General features: G+C 46.7%; 1 protein-coding gene across 1 annotated transcript in view; it reads left to right on the forward strand.

Moving 5' to 3' along the window:
* Positions 1 to 336: 336 nt before the first annotated feature.
* The window catches only part of NPFFR1 (neuropeptide FF receptor 1), a 36,732-nt gene continuing 24,426 nt past the window's right edge, over positions 337 to 12,642 (forward strand). Inside the window, exon 1 of the mRNA XM_054436959.1 lies at positions 337 to 671. Within this exon, the coding sequence (XP_054292934.1) occupies positions 593 to 671 (79 nt within the window). The 5' untranslated portion in view covers positions 337 to 592. The remainder of the gene's footprint in view (positions 672 to 12,642) is intronic.

Raw genomic sequence — 12,642 nt, forward strand, 5'->3', positions numbered from 1 at the left:
CCTAGCAGACCTTGTCCCCATTCTCCTGGGAGAGCCAGGAGCTGGTGGGGCTCCTCCCTGCCGCCCTCCCGAAGCCCTCCTGTTTTCACAGCTACCTCTCATCCCCTTCTCAGGAAGGCCCAGAGTGCTGGACCCCAGGCTAGGGTGGGCAAGGATGAGGAGTGGGGACAGAGGCTGGCATGTGGGGCACGGGAGAGAGGCGGGGAATTACGGGACGCCGCTGTCAGGGCTGCAGTGGGAGGAGGGATGTGTCCCCTACTTCGGAGGGGCGCTCGGGCTCTGTGGAGAGAGCGCCATGCGGGAGGCGGGCCCGGGGCGCCCTCGCTTGGCGGGCACAGGTGCGCGGGTGCCATGACGACTGCGCCTCACGAGCCCCCTCCTTCCCCTGGTCGGGAGGCGCGGGGCGGCGGGCGGCTGAGCCGGGCGGGCAGCAGCGCTGCGCGGGAGCCAGTCAGCCCGAGGGGAGGGAAACCGGCCAGGGCCTGGGGCCTGGGAGCGCACGCCCCCTGCCCACCTCTGCCCGGACCGACCGGACCTGCGGAGCGCGGAGGCAGGGGCGCAGCCCTCAACCAAGTGCCCGGAGACCGTCCCTATGCCCGCTGGCCCGAAGGGGCCCGCTGCCTCCCGCCATCGGAGACCGCCGGAGCCCGCAACTGGGGGCAGCATGGAGGGTGAGTGGTCCCGGGGCTGGGGACCAGCCGTGGGGCCGGGTACAGACTCCGGGGCATGGGGCCGAGGGAGAGGAGAGGGGCCGGGCAGCTGATCACCCACGGCTGTCCAGAGCCAGACGATGCGACCCTCTGTGTGTGACAGAGACAGAGACACTGAGAAAGGGAGAGAGACCTGGGGTGCCCATGTGTTCATGGTGTGTGTGTGTGTGTGTGTGTGTGCATGCGTATGTGAGACAGAAAGACAGACAGAAAGAGACAGATAGAGAGAAAGACCTGGGGGTACTCTGTATTCATGTTGTGCCTGTGTGTGTGAGAAAGAGAGAGAGACAGAGACAGAGACAGAGACATAGACATAGAGACAGACACTGAGAGAGAGAGACAGACAGAGACAGGCAGAGAAACACTTGGGGGTGCCTCTGTATTCATGTTGTGCGTGTGTGTGTGTGTGTGTGTGAGAGAGAGAGAGAGAGAGAAAGAGAGAGAGAGAGATAAAGACCTGGGGTGCCTCTGTATTTGTGTTGTACATATGTGTGTGCATGTACAAGACACACACACACACACAGAGAAAGAGAGAGTCCCTGTTGTGTGTGTGCATGCACACAATCCCTGCTGTCTGAGCAGAGAATCATTTGAGACCAGGTGAGGAGGTGAGGACAGCTTGGCTATTAGCTTCAGAGGAATTGTCACCGACTTTGTCTGCTTGAAGGGGTGGGGTTGTTGGGGAGATGGGATTCTAGAGGTGATATCCTCCACGTAGAGAGAATTTCTCTCCCTAAGGAAAGGAGAGTGAACTATGGACCTTACCTCCAGGATTTTAAGGGATAGCGGACCAAGGCATAAGGCTGCTTGCTCCCACCTTACCAGAACCCTCTCTCAGCCATTGTGGACAAGGAGAATCATATTTAGGCTAAGAAACTGGAAAACCAAGGGCTGGTCCACTGTCTTGCTGGGTGTCTTTGAGATAGTGCCTAAACCTTTCTGTGCCACTGGTCACCCGTCTATCGAATGGGGGAACTTAACATTCAGCTGGCTTCACAGAGTGTCTGTGAGGATAAAATAAGATGTGTTGTACAACACGCCAGTATGAGACAGCTGTGGCAAGAGGTAATAAAATCCCAAAATTCCAATTAGTAATTGCAAACACTGCTGTTAAAAAATAAAATCAAGTTTTATAGAAAATCTTGTGAGGCTGCACTTGTAGTTTTCCAATGAGCCAGGGTATGAAAAGCACACACACAAAAGAGGCAAGAAGGAATCAATAACCCAAGAGGAATCTGGAAGATTGGCAGGATCTGTAAGAATGGCGTTAGCAAAGCACTGAAGCTCCAGTGAACAGAAGTCGGGGGAAATTGGCAAAGACAAGAGCAAAGAGCTTTCAAAGTCTAAGAATAACAAGAAGGAATCTGCTCTGGCTTAGGCTCGAGGGCAGGCAGAACAAGGTACAGGCAATTTTACTTCAAATTGTGGAATAAAGAGGATAAGGAGGAAATTGAGACCCAAGATAGTCCAGCGATAGGAAGAAGACATCAAGTCACCTACAATGAGCTCACTCATTGAAGCCCAGACATATGACATCCCAGGGACCCAGAGGTATTTACAGATATAATCATTGCTTTTGGGGAAACTACAGAGAATGAAGGAAGTGCCAGAAAACTGAAGATGGGCAAATGTCCTGATTTTCAAAAAAGGGAAATATAAATTTTTTTATCTAAAAAGCCTCTACACTGCTAAGATTAGTTTTGACCTCTATTAAAATTCCAGAAGAAATGATCAAACACAGTGTACACTTAGGAGAAAACAAAGCACTCACTCAGCTCAGAATTTTTCAAATTCTGAGCTGCACACTTGCAAAGATGTGTGCCTGAGCATGTTCATCACGGTGCAAAATTGGAAACCATCCAGATAGCCATAAATTATGTAAATTAAATAAAAAATGAGACACACCTGCAATGGCATACTACGCAGACATTAAAAACTGTGCTTAGGATTTTCTTTATTGACATGGAAATATGTTCGCTACCCAATGTGAGTAATTAGAAAAAAAACAGGTTTTTGAATGCATGTGTAGTATGATCCCCTTTATGCAAAATTACATAGGTTTATTATTGGAAATATACATATACAAGTGTATACGCAAAGAGGTGGTCACTAACATCTTTGTTTGATTCTCCTGCTTCTGAAAGCAGACCCTAAGACAAGAGCTTGGATATAGGGAGTTTATTTGTGAGATGATGCCAGGCAGTGGAAGTGAGGGAATGAGGAGAGTGAGATGAAGACGGGAGAAAAGGCAAGAAATGGGTGCCTTAATGAGCTGGTTTTAGCTGTGGGCAACTGGGGGGTTCTATCCTGCTGGGGACACTCTGAGAAAAGTGCAGAGTGAACCTGAGGTTTACCCCACCTGAGAGGTGGCATTGGCTGCTTCACCTCCCCACTGGTCTGGTATTGCCCCACTCCTGCAGTTTTGGGTTGTCTCTTTTTGTGACTTCAGAGAAAGCAGAGCAGAGAGACTCCCAGGTGCAGACTTGGTGGGGTTCTAAAAATTTGAGGAAGCATTCACCGCAGCTGAAATCTTTGGGCCAATGGGATGTGGCAGGCAGAGAGCATCACAAACGCAGGGATTATCTCTGGATGTGAGGGTTCTGTCATGTTTACTCTCTCTTTTGCGGTGCTCAGAATTCTTTGTTGTTGTTGCTTGAGACAGAGTCTCGCCCTGTCGCCCAGGCTGGAGTGCAGTGGCGTGATCTTGGCTCGCTGCAACTTCTGCCTCCCAGGTTCAAGCAATTTTCTTGCCTCAACCTCCTGAGTAGCTGGGATTACAGGCATGTGCCACCACGCCTGGCTAATTTTTTTGTGTTTTTAGTAGAGACGGGGTTTCACCATGTTGGCCAGGCTGGTCTTGAACTCCTGACCTCATGATCCGCCCGCCTCGGCCCTTCAAAGTGCTGGGATTACAGGCGTGAGCCACCACGCCCAGCCTAGAATTCTTTTATAATAATCACAACAAAACAAAAAAGCATTTTCAAAAAGAAAGAAAATAATGTATTGTTCATTAGGAGCCTATATTAGTACTCACTAAGAACAAATCCAGGAGCTCAAACAACTCAACAGCAAGAAAACAAAAAAACCCAATTAAAACATGTTAAGAAATCTGAATAGACATTTCTCAAAAGAAGACATACAAATGGCTAACAGGTATATGAAAAAATGCCCAATATCACTGATGATTAGGAAAATGCAAGTTAAAACCGCAATGAGACATCATCTCATACCTGTCAGTATGGCTTTTACCAAAAAGATGAAAGATAAGTAAGAATTATTGGAGATGTGGAGAAAAGAGAACCCTTGTGTGGTGTTGGTGGGAATGTAATAAATTTGCACAGCCATTATGGAGAACAGTATGGAGGTTCCTCAAAAAGCTAAAAACGGAATTACCATATGATCCAGCAAGCTCATTTCTTGGTACTTACCCGAAAATCTGATATTCGTTACTTGAAGAGATGTCTGCACCACCAGGTTTATTGCAGCGCTGTCCACAATAGCCAGGCTATGGAATCAACTAAGTGTATATAAACCGAAGAATGGATGAGGAACATGGGGTATGTAAACACAATGGAATACTATTCAGCCTTTAAAAAGACAGAATTGTGTCATTTAAAACAACATGGACAATATTGGAGAACATTATACTACATAAAATAAGTCAAGCACAGAAAGACAAATACCACATGTTTTCACTTATATATTGAATCTAAAACAATAGAACTCATAGAACCAGAGAGTAGGGTGGCTCTGTGGTGGGGGAGAATGGAGTGATGGTGGTCAAAGAGTACAAAATTTCAGTTAGACAGAAGAAATGGTTTTCTTTTTTTGAATTTTATTGCACAGCATGATGCATAGAGTTAATAATACAGTATTATACATTTCAAAATTGCCAAGAGGGCCGTGTGCAGTGGCTCATGCCTGTAATCAGAGCACTTTGGGAGGCCAAAGCGGGAAGATCATTTGAGGTCATGAGTTCGAGACCAGCCTGGCCAACATGGTGAAACCCCATCTCTATTAAAAAATACAAAAATTAGCTGGGTGTGGTGGCACACACTTGTAATCCCAGCTACTCGGAAGGCTGAGGCAAGAGAATTGCTTGAGCCCAGAAGGTGGAGGTTGCAGTGAGCTGAGATTGTGCCACTGCACTCTGGCCTGGGCGAAAGAGCAAGACTCCATCTTAAAAATAAATAAATAAATAAATAAATAAATAAATAAATAAATAAATAAAGATTGAGTCTGGGTGCAGTGGCTCATGCCTCTAATCCCAGCACTTTGGGAGGCTGAGGCGGGCGTATCACCTGAGGTCAGGAGTTTGGGACCAGCCTAGCCAACATGGTGAAACCCCATTCCTACTGAAAATACAAAAATTAGCCGGGTGTGGGGGTACACATCTGTAATCCCAGCTACTTGGGAGGCTGAAACATGAGAATCGTTTGAACCTGGGAGGCGGAGGTTGCAGTGAGCCAAGATCTCTGCACTCCAGCATGGGTGACAGAGCGAGACTCGGTCACACATACAAAAAAAGATTGAATCTTACTAAAAAAAAGCAAAAACCAAAACTAAATTTCAGATGTTTTCACCACAAAAAAATGTTAAGTATTTGATGGATATATTAACTGGCTTGATTTAATTACTCCACCTTGTATTCATAAATTATACCATCGATTTGTATCCTCAAAATTTATACAATTACAAATTGTCAATTTGCAATAAAAAACTGAAAACTTATTTTAAATCTAAAAAAATATAAAAATCACGTCAATACCATTTGGAGCAACTGTTCGTAAGACACAACTGGCTGGTAAATGTTTTTGTAACTCTATCCAGCTGTTAATTTTACATAGCTATTCACAGTGTGCACGTTTTACTAAATAATATTTCCAAAACAAACAAAAGAACAAATCAAGCTAAACCTACAGATTTCCTCTTCCAGAATGGGTTTCTGAGGGGAAAAATGATGAATACAAAAGTTCAGCAGGACACTGCCAAGATCTCTCAGAAAAATCTTGTGAATTGATTGAGAGATGTAGGAGAGATGCTGGAGGACCAACAACGAGGGCCTTATGAAAGGTTTGATAGCAGCCTAGGAGTCCCTAGAACTCCGACCCTGATATGACATTAATTAATAAAAATAAAAGGCATGCTTATGAAATCTGTGGATAGGAGCTGTAACACCCACAAGGCAATAAAGTCAAGATTTAAGGTTATCTCAACATACCAAAATGCTGGATTAAAACCAAGAAAATGAAAGGTACATGTAAGTGAAATGTAAAGTCCTGAATTTAGGTCTCAAAAAATTAATGGCATACATTTAAGATGGGGGAGATCTGGCTTTTATTCTTGAGGAAAGTTATGGGGCAGGGTGGGGGGTAGGTAGGGGAGGTCCCAAAATGGGCTGACTATGAGATAGGTCTGGAGTCCCTCTTGCTGGATACCCTGGGATGTGAGGAGAGGGGGATGATTCTGGGGACAGGGGCTCACTCTTGTTCTGGCTCCTGGGAGCAGAATTTGGAATGGTGAGGAAAGGTTGCAGTAAGGCAATTCAACTCAACCTCAGGAAGAACTTTCTATCATTCAGGGCTGGCCTAGCATCTGTCTCCTCACCAGTTCCCATATCCAGCTTGAGCAAGTGGAGGCTGACAGGTCTGATGACTGACTAGGGGACAGAAGAGATAATTGTTGGGTGGCTGGATGAAAACAATGGCCTGGAGGGGTCTCTGAGGGCCCAGAAGTCTTCCCCCAACATCTAGAGACAGACACTGCAGTCTGCCAAGCCCCTGCAGAGTTGCTGTGGTCAGCCGGGCAGTAATCCTCATTTGCCTTCCCCACTGGGCCTTGACTGTGATGTTATGCTGTGGGACAAGTCAGCAGAAGGGCAGCAAACCAGATTCGCTCCCCAGCCTGACCCCAGCCCGACCCCAGCCCAACCCCAGCCTTTCTGGGAGCCCCCAGGGGCCTCCACAGCTGCCTACCCATCCCGGAAGCTCTGTGGCTGAGAGAGGCCCAAAGGCTGGGAGGATATACACCCGCACTAGCTGGAAGTGGGCACAGCTATGGGGAAGTGGCCATGTGAGGAAGGTGGTCACTGGAGAGAAGAGGGGACAGGAGCATGCCAGCTGGTGTCCCTCCTGCACAGGACACAGTAGATCTTAGAGGTTCAGGTGGATGCTGCTTCTCCATATGCTCCTTGGAAATGCTTCTGCCAGAGTCTCTGTGCCCTGTCCTTTTCCACAAAGCATATCATCATCCTGGGGCTGCCCACCAGCCTGAGTGAGAATTCAGCAGGGAGACAACATGACCCCATTTAAAAGATGATAAAACTGAGGGCCAGGAGGCACAGATTGCGCTGGTTTGAACTGCAGCAGGTCTGCACAAATGGTCTAGATTCTGGGGACACTGTGGGGCTGCAGCCTCCATGAAGTCTAGCTTTCCAGCTTTGTCCTGAAGACCTTTCACGCCTTCCTGTCTTACTGGGAGGGAAGAATGGGAAAGGTCTCAGCTGCTGCTGGGGAGGCAGAGGCCAGATGGGTGTAGGCCTGGTTCTCACTGGGACCATGATCTGTCTGATGGCAATCTGTCCTGCTTCCAGCAATGAGTTGAGGAGATATACTTACAATAAGTATTTCTACTACAATCATTGAGTGGCCCATTCTACTGTAAAAACTCTGGGCTATTAGAGCCAGGTGGTCTATGTAAGCAGCTGCTCAACTCTGAGTTCACAAATGAAGAAACTGAAGCAACAGTGAGTGGAACTGACAACACAGCTAACTTCTATCAGATCCCCTTAAGATATAAACATAAAGAATTAGCCTACAATCCCAGTACTTTGGGAGGCTGAGGCAGGCGGATCACTTGAGGTCAGGAGTTTGAGACCAGCCTGGCCAACATGATGAAACTCTGTCTCTATTAAAAATACAAAAATTAGCTGGGCGTGGTGGTAGGCACCTGTAATCCCGGCTACTCAGAGGCTGAGGCAGGAGCATTGCTTGAACCCGGGAGGTGGAGTTTGCAGTGAACCCAGGTCGCGCCACTGCACTGCAGCCTGGGCGACAGAGTGAGACTTCATCTCCAAAAAAAAAAGATACAAACGTAAAGAATTACATTCAGTCTCTCATGCTCAAAAGCTTTTTGTAGCTCTCTTGTTAATAACTGAAATTGCATTATTAGAGCTTTCCTTTTTCTAATTTAATGTCTGACTCCTTTTGAAATGCAAAAGCCTAAAAGAGACACAGCGCTTTGTTATGAGTCATTTCCTCAGCCATGTGAACAAGTTTATCAGAATATTTGCTAAAAGAAGACTCTGCTAGGGATGGGGAGAGAGAGAACATTAAGTAACCTAGGACTCCAAGCGGTGATGCCTCGTTAGGAGGTAATGGATCTCAAAGGGGTTAGGTGTCCCCTTCTATTATTTCTCAGTTGAGCACAGAGTGACCCTGGTTCTGCCTCTGGCCACTGTGTGCCTGGTTTTAGGCAAGGTTTTAGGTGATACATGCACTGTTCATAAAGTGTTAGCTTTGTAGCAGAAGCCTCAGGGAGGCAAAGTTCCTTCCAAATCAAGGATCCCTAATTGCTGCTGATGGACCCTAGAGGTCTTTATATGTGACCTGATGATACGCAGAGGATGAGAAAATGGATGGAGATGGCAGAGCCTAAGCAGGAGCTCAAACTCAGAACAGGTCTCCTGGTTTATTTGATGCACCCTGAATCCCAGAACCCAGGAAAACTTGGAGGTCTACTACTACTGCATGCTGTATTCTTAGAGCAAGTCTCTTTTTGTCTTTGAGTTTTGATTTTCCTGTGAAATGAAGATAATTCTCCTTTCCTTGTCAGAGATAGCTTGATGTTGTACAAAACAAATTTCAAAAATAATGGAAATACTATCTAATAGCACCTACGGGATACAGCTAAAGCAGTGCTTCTAGGAGAATTCATAGCCTTTATTACCTAACTTATCAACATACATTAATCATATTTATGTTCTAGGCCCTGTGCCAGATAATGAGGAGCATTTCAAGCTGAACAAGGCATGGTTTCTACCCCTAAGACATTTCTAGTTTAACTAAAAGAAAAAAAAATCTCTATACTTAGTTGAAGCAGGACATGAAATGTGGCCAGCACTGCAGGTAAACTGAACCTGCAGACCTTGAGGAAGCAGCCAGCCATTGAACCCGGAAAGGTGCTCCAGGGCATATGTTTAGCCTTTCCAGGAGAAAGAGAGAGGGAAATCCCTGCCTCCCCTTTACTTTCCCCTCCTCTCCCACCTTAAGCCTCTTCTACCTCCACTCTCTAAGGCCTGGAATTCTTTTAAATAGACTGAGAGTACAGGCTCAGTATGTGATAAAGGCAGTTCAGTTTTCACTATGAGGTAAATGACTTGTATCAGAACCTTTTCTGAATACAAGTTTTGATGGGTAAAACCAGAGACCTCCTGCAGGAAGTAAGGAGAAATAAAAAGGCCTCAGAGTAGAAGAGAAGTACAAAGAGGGGCTCGTTTGGGGGCTCCTGATGGCTGTATTAGCAACTCAGCCCTCAAATTCTTTGGCCTTTGCCAATCCAAATGATTCTTGGAAGGGCAACCTGCTCTCATTCACCAAAAAGAGGCCAGGCTTGCAAAATCCATGTTGCTGTGGTGGGTGCCTGGGATGGAGGGGCTTTGGTTCAGCCTGCAAGAGGAACAGTAGGAGGTTGCAGTTCTCAAGAGGCCTCCTTCCTCCTAGATCCTCTGCCACATCCACTTTTTACTCTCCTAAGCCGTGCTAAGAAAGCTTTTGCCAAGGCTTGCTTCCCTGGGAACAAACCCAAATGAACTGAAACCACACCGCAACCTCCTGGTTCCCCACAGCTGCCTGGCAGATAGCTAATGCAGTCAATAAGCAGTCTGAAGTTCTGCAAGGCCCTTTGTAATTTACTCTGCTGTCTCTCTGAATGTATTAACAACTCCATGAGGTTGGGAGAGGCAGGAAGCCCAGGTCATCCACATTCGAAAGCCAAGGAGAACACAGGGATGAAGTAGATCTCCCCAGTTCTCTTAGGAATACCAAGATGTGGCATGGGGGCTTAGGGTCTACTATCATCAGTCTCCCAGCCACCCCAAACTAACTATACCTCCCTTTAAAAATTGTACAAAAGCAGCTTTAAGACAAGTTCCCAAGCTTCTCCTCCAAACCAAGTTTCCCAGCCCCCAACCTCTCTCTCTCTTTTTTATTTTCAAGATGGAATCTCGCTCTGTTGCCCAGGCCGGAGTGCTGTGGTGCGATCTCAGCTCATTGCAACCTCCACCTCCCGGGTTCAAGCTATTCTCCTGCCTCAGCCTCCCAAGTGGCTGAGATTACAGGCATGTGCCATCACGCCTGGCTAAGTTTTTGTATTTTTAGTACAGACAGGGTTTCACCATATTGGCCGGGCTGGTCTCAAACTCCTGACCTTGTGATCTGCTTCCTTCCATCTCCCAAAGTGCTGGGATTATAGGCATGAACCACTGTGCCCAGCCCCCAACCTCTGTTATATGCAGTCAGTGACCACCATGGGGCCAGCTCTCAAGGCCACGCTTTCTGATTCCCAGGTCAGTGTCCTTTCCTCTCTGCATTAGCACAGTCTCCGTGGAAGATTACATGGCCTGTTAAGAGACAGCGTGTGGGATGGTGTTGGGGAGGGAGGTGGGCGCAAACATCTAATCTAGGGAACAGGAAACTTGGGGGTCTATGGTGCTACCCCTGCCTATCTCTACCACTTTCTCTGACCCTGGGATTCTGAACCTGGACTCTGCAGACTCCCAGGAGGTCCATGGATGACTAACTTGAATCCCCTTGTATTCACCAAGACACTAGGGTTACAAGCAACAGAAATGAGTGCTGGCCGACCTAACCAACACTGGGAATCCATTGGAAGGGTGTGGGGAGGTCATCCAAGGGAAGGAAAAGCAGTGTTATGAAGACTCAGAGGCAAATCCAAAGCAGAAGAGGTCTGATTGGCATCCTCTGGCCAGGGGTTGGTGCAGACTCCTGATGGACGGTCCCTCAAAAGCTCCATGTGAGGAGGAGGCTGACTCCCCGGGGAAAAATCAGTACTCAAGAAAGAAGGGGTCATGGATGCAGGGTGAGCCCAGACCCTGATGCCCAACACTCCCTTGAAAGTGTGTGTCAAAATCCAGGGCTCTTTCTGGGAGAGGATCCAATGCTTTTGGAGACCATAAATTCCTCCAGACAGGAACCATTGATTGGCATAACAAAAGGAAGCCCTAGGAAAGCATTTGTGAAGGAATCAAAATGCATCAGAATCTTAAAGAATTTGATGACCCCCAAAATGTTAAGCCACACTAAACTTGACTGTGAGTGGCAGGACGGCAGGGACTGTATAGTTCAGTGGTTCTCAAATCCAGCTACACATGGAAATCACCAGGGGAGTTTTGTGAAAAATACCAGTGCCTGAACAACCCCATCCCCCGCCCATCATCCATCCCTCCCTACCACCCTGTAGAGATTCTGATCCAGTTGGAAGGGGCAGGATCTGTATTGTTAAAAGCCAGGTGATTTTGATATGAGTCAGGGCCAAGAACCAGTGACATCATCAGTATTTTATCATATGTATCAGTTTCCTTCTGATTAGAAAGGTTAAATGCAAGCTAGAAAAACCAAAAATAGAAATCACTTGAGGAAACACCACCCCTTGTGGACAAACATTGTTATTTTGTCTGTTCACCTACAGTTCACATAAACGTACACTTTCTATACAGAGTACAGACTTATAATGCATGTACATACTATTTTGTAACCATTACCATGCCCCATGGTCAATACTTTCCCTCTCATCCTGAGACCTCACCCTATTCCTTAGGGTAAACCGTGAGAAGTGGAATGGCTGGATCTGGGGGCAGGTCCCTCACTAGGGCACTGGACAGATGTGCCTTGACTGGGAAGAGCTGATTTGTTGTCCCCTCACCCTGCACCCCTCCCTACAGGGCACATCCATGCTCTGGCCCTTACTGAATACTTCAATCATTGCCGATCTGTTTGACAAAAAGGTTAACTCAACAATCCAAGCAAAAATCTGTTTGATGAAAAGGTTAACCCAACAATCAAAGCAAAATTGCATTGCTTAGATTACAAATGAACTTGAACTTTTTGTTTCGTGTAGTTAACAACCATCAGTCCTGTTCATGCTGCATGTACTCGGCAGCCCTGTGTTGTGTTCTTCAGCGGGTCCAGCGCCTCTCCGTCCAGGCCTGGGTTCACTGGCAGCCTCTCAGGAAGATGTGGAGCACCCATGTGTTCCCAGGATCAACAAGCAAATGGTAACAAGGATGAAGCCATCAGTGGGAGGCCTGTGAACTCAGGGAAACACCCAGACTGATTCTGGGTTAAGCTTATTCATTTAGGGATTGTTTTCTATTATTTTCTTTCTCTTTCTTTCTTTCTTTCTCTTTCTTTCTTTCTTTCTCTTTCTTTCTTTCTTTCTTTCTTTCTTTCTTTCTTTCTTTCTTTCTTTCTTTCTTTCTTTCTTTCTTTCTTTCTTTCTTCCTTTCTTCCTTCCTTCCTTCCTTCCTTCCCTCCCTCCTTCTCTCACTTCTTTCTCTTTCTTTCTTTTCTTTTCTTTTTTGAGGCAGGGTCTTGCTCTGTCACCCAGGCTGGCATGCAGTGGCACGATCTCAGCTCATTGCAACCTCCACCTCCTGGGTTCAGGCAACTCTCCTGCCTCAGCCTCCTGAGCAGTTGGGACTACAGGCACCCACCACCACGCCTGGCTAATTTTTGTATTTTTAGTAGAGATGGGGTTTCACCATGTTGATCAGGCTGGTCTTGAACCCCTGACCTCAGGTGATCCGCTTGCCTTGGCTTCCCAAAGTGCTGGGATTACAGGTGTGAGCCACTGCGCCCAGCCAGGGATTTTTTTCTTATTCACACTTCTTTCAGTTTGTATTATAAAAAATTAT

The sequence above is a fragment of the Pongo pygmaeus genome, chromosome 8 (genome assembly GCF_028885625.2).
Source record: "Pongo pygmaeus isolate AG05252 chromosome 8, NHGRI_mPonPyg2-v2.0_pri, whole genome shotgun sequence".
Taxonomy (NCBI): domain Eukaryota; kingdom Metazoa; phylum Chordata; class Mammalia; order Primates; family Hominidae; genus Pongo; species Pongo pygmaeus.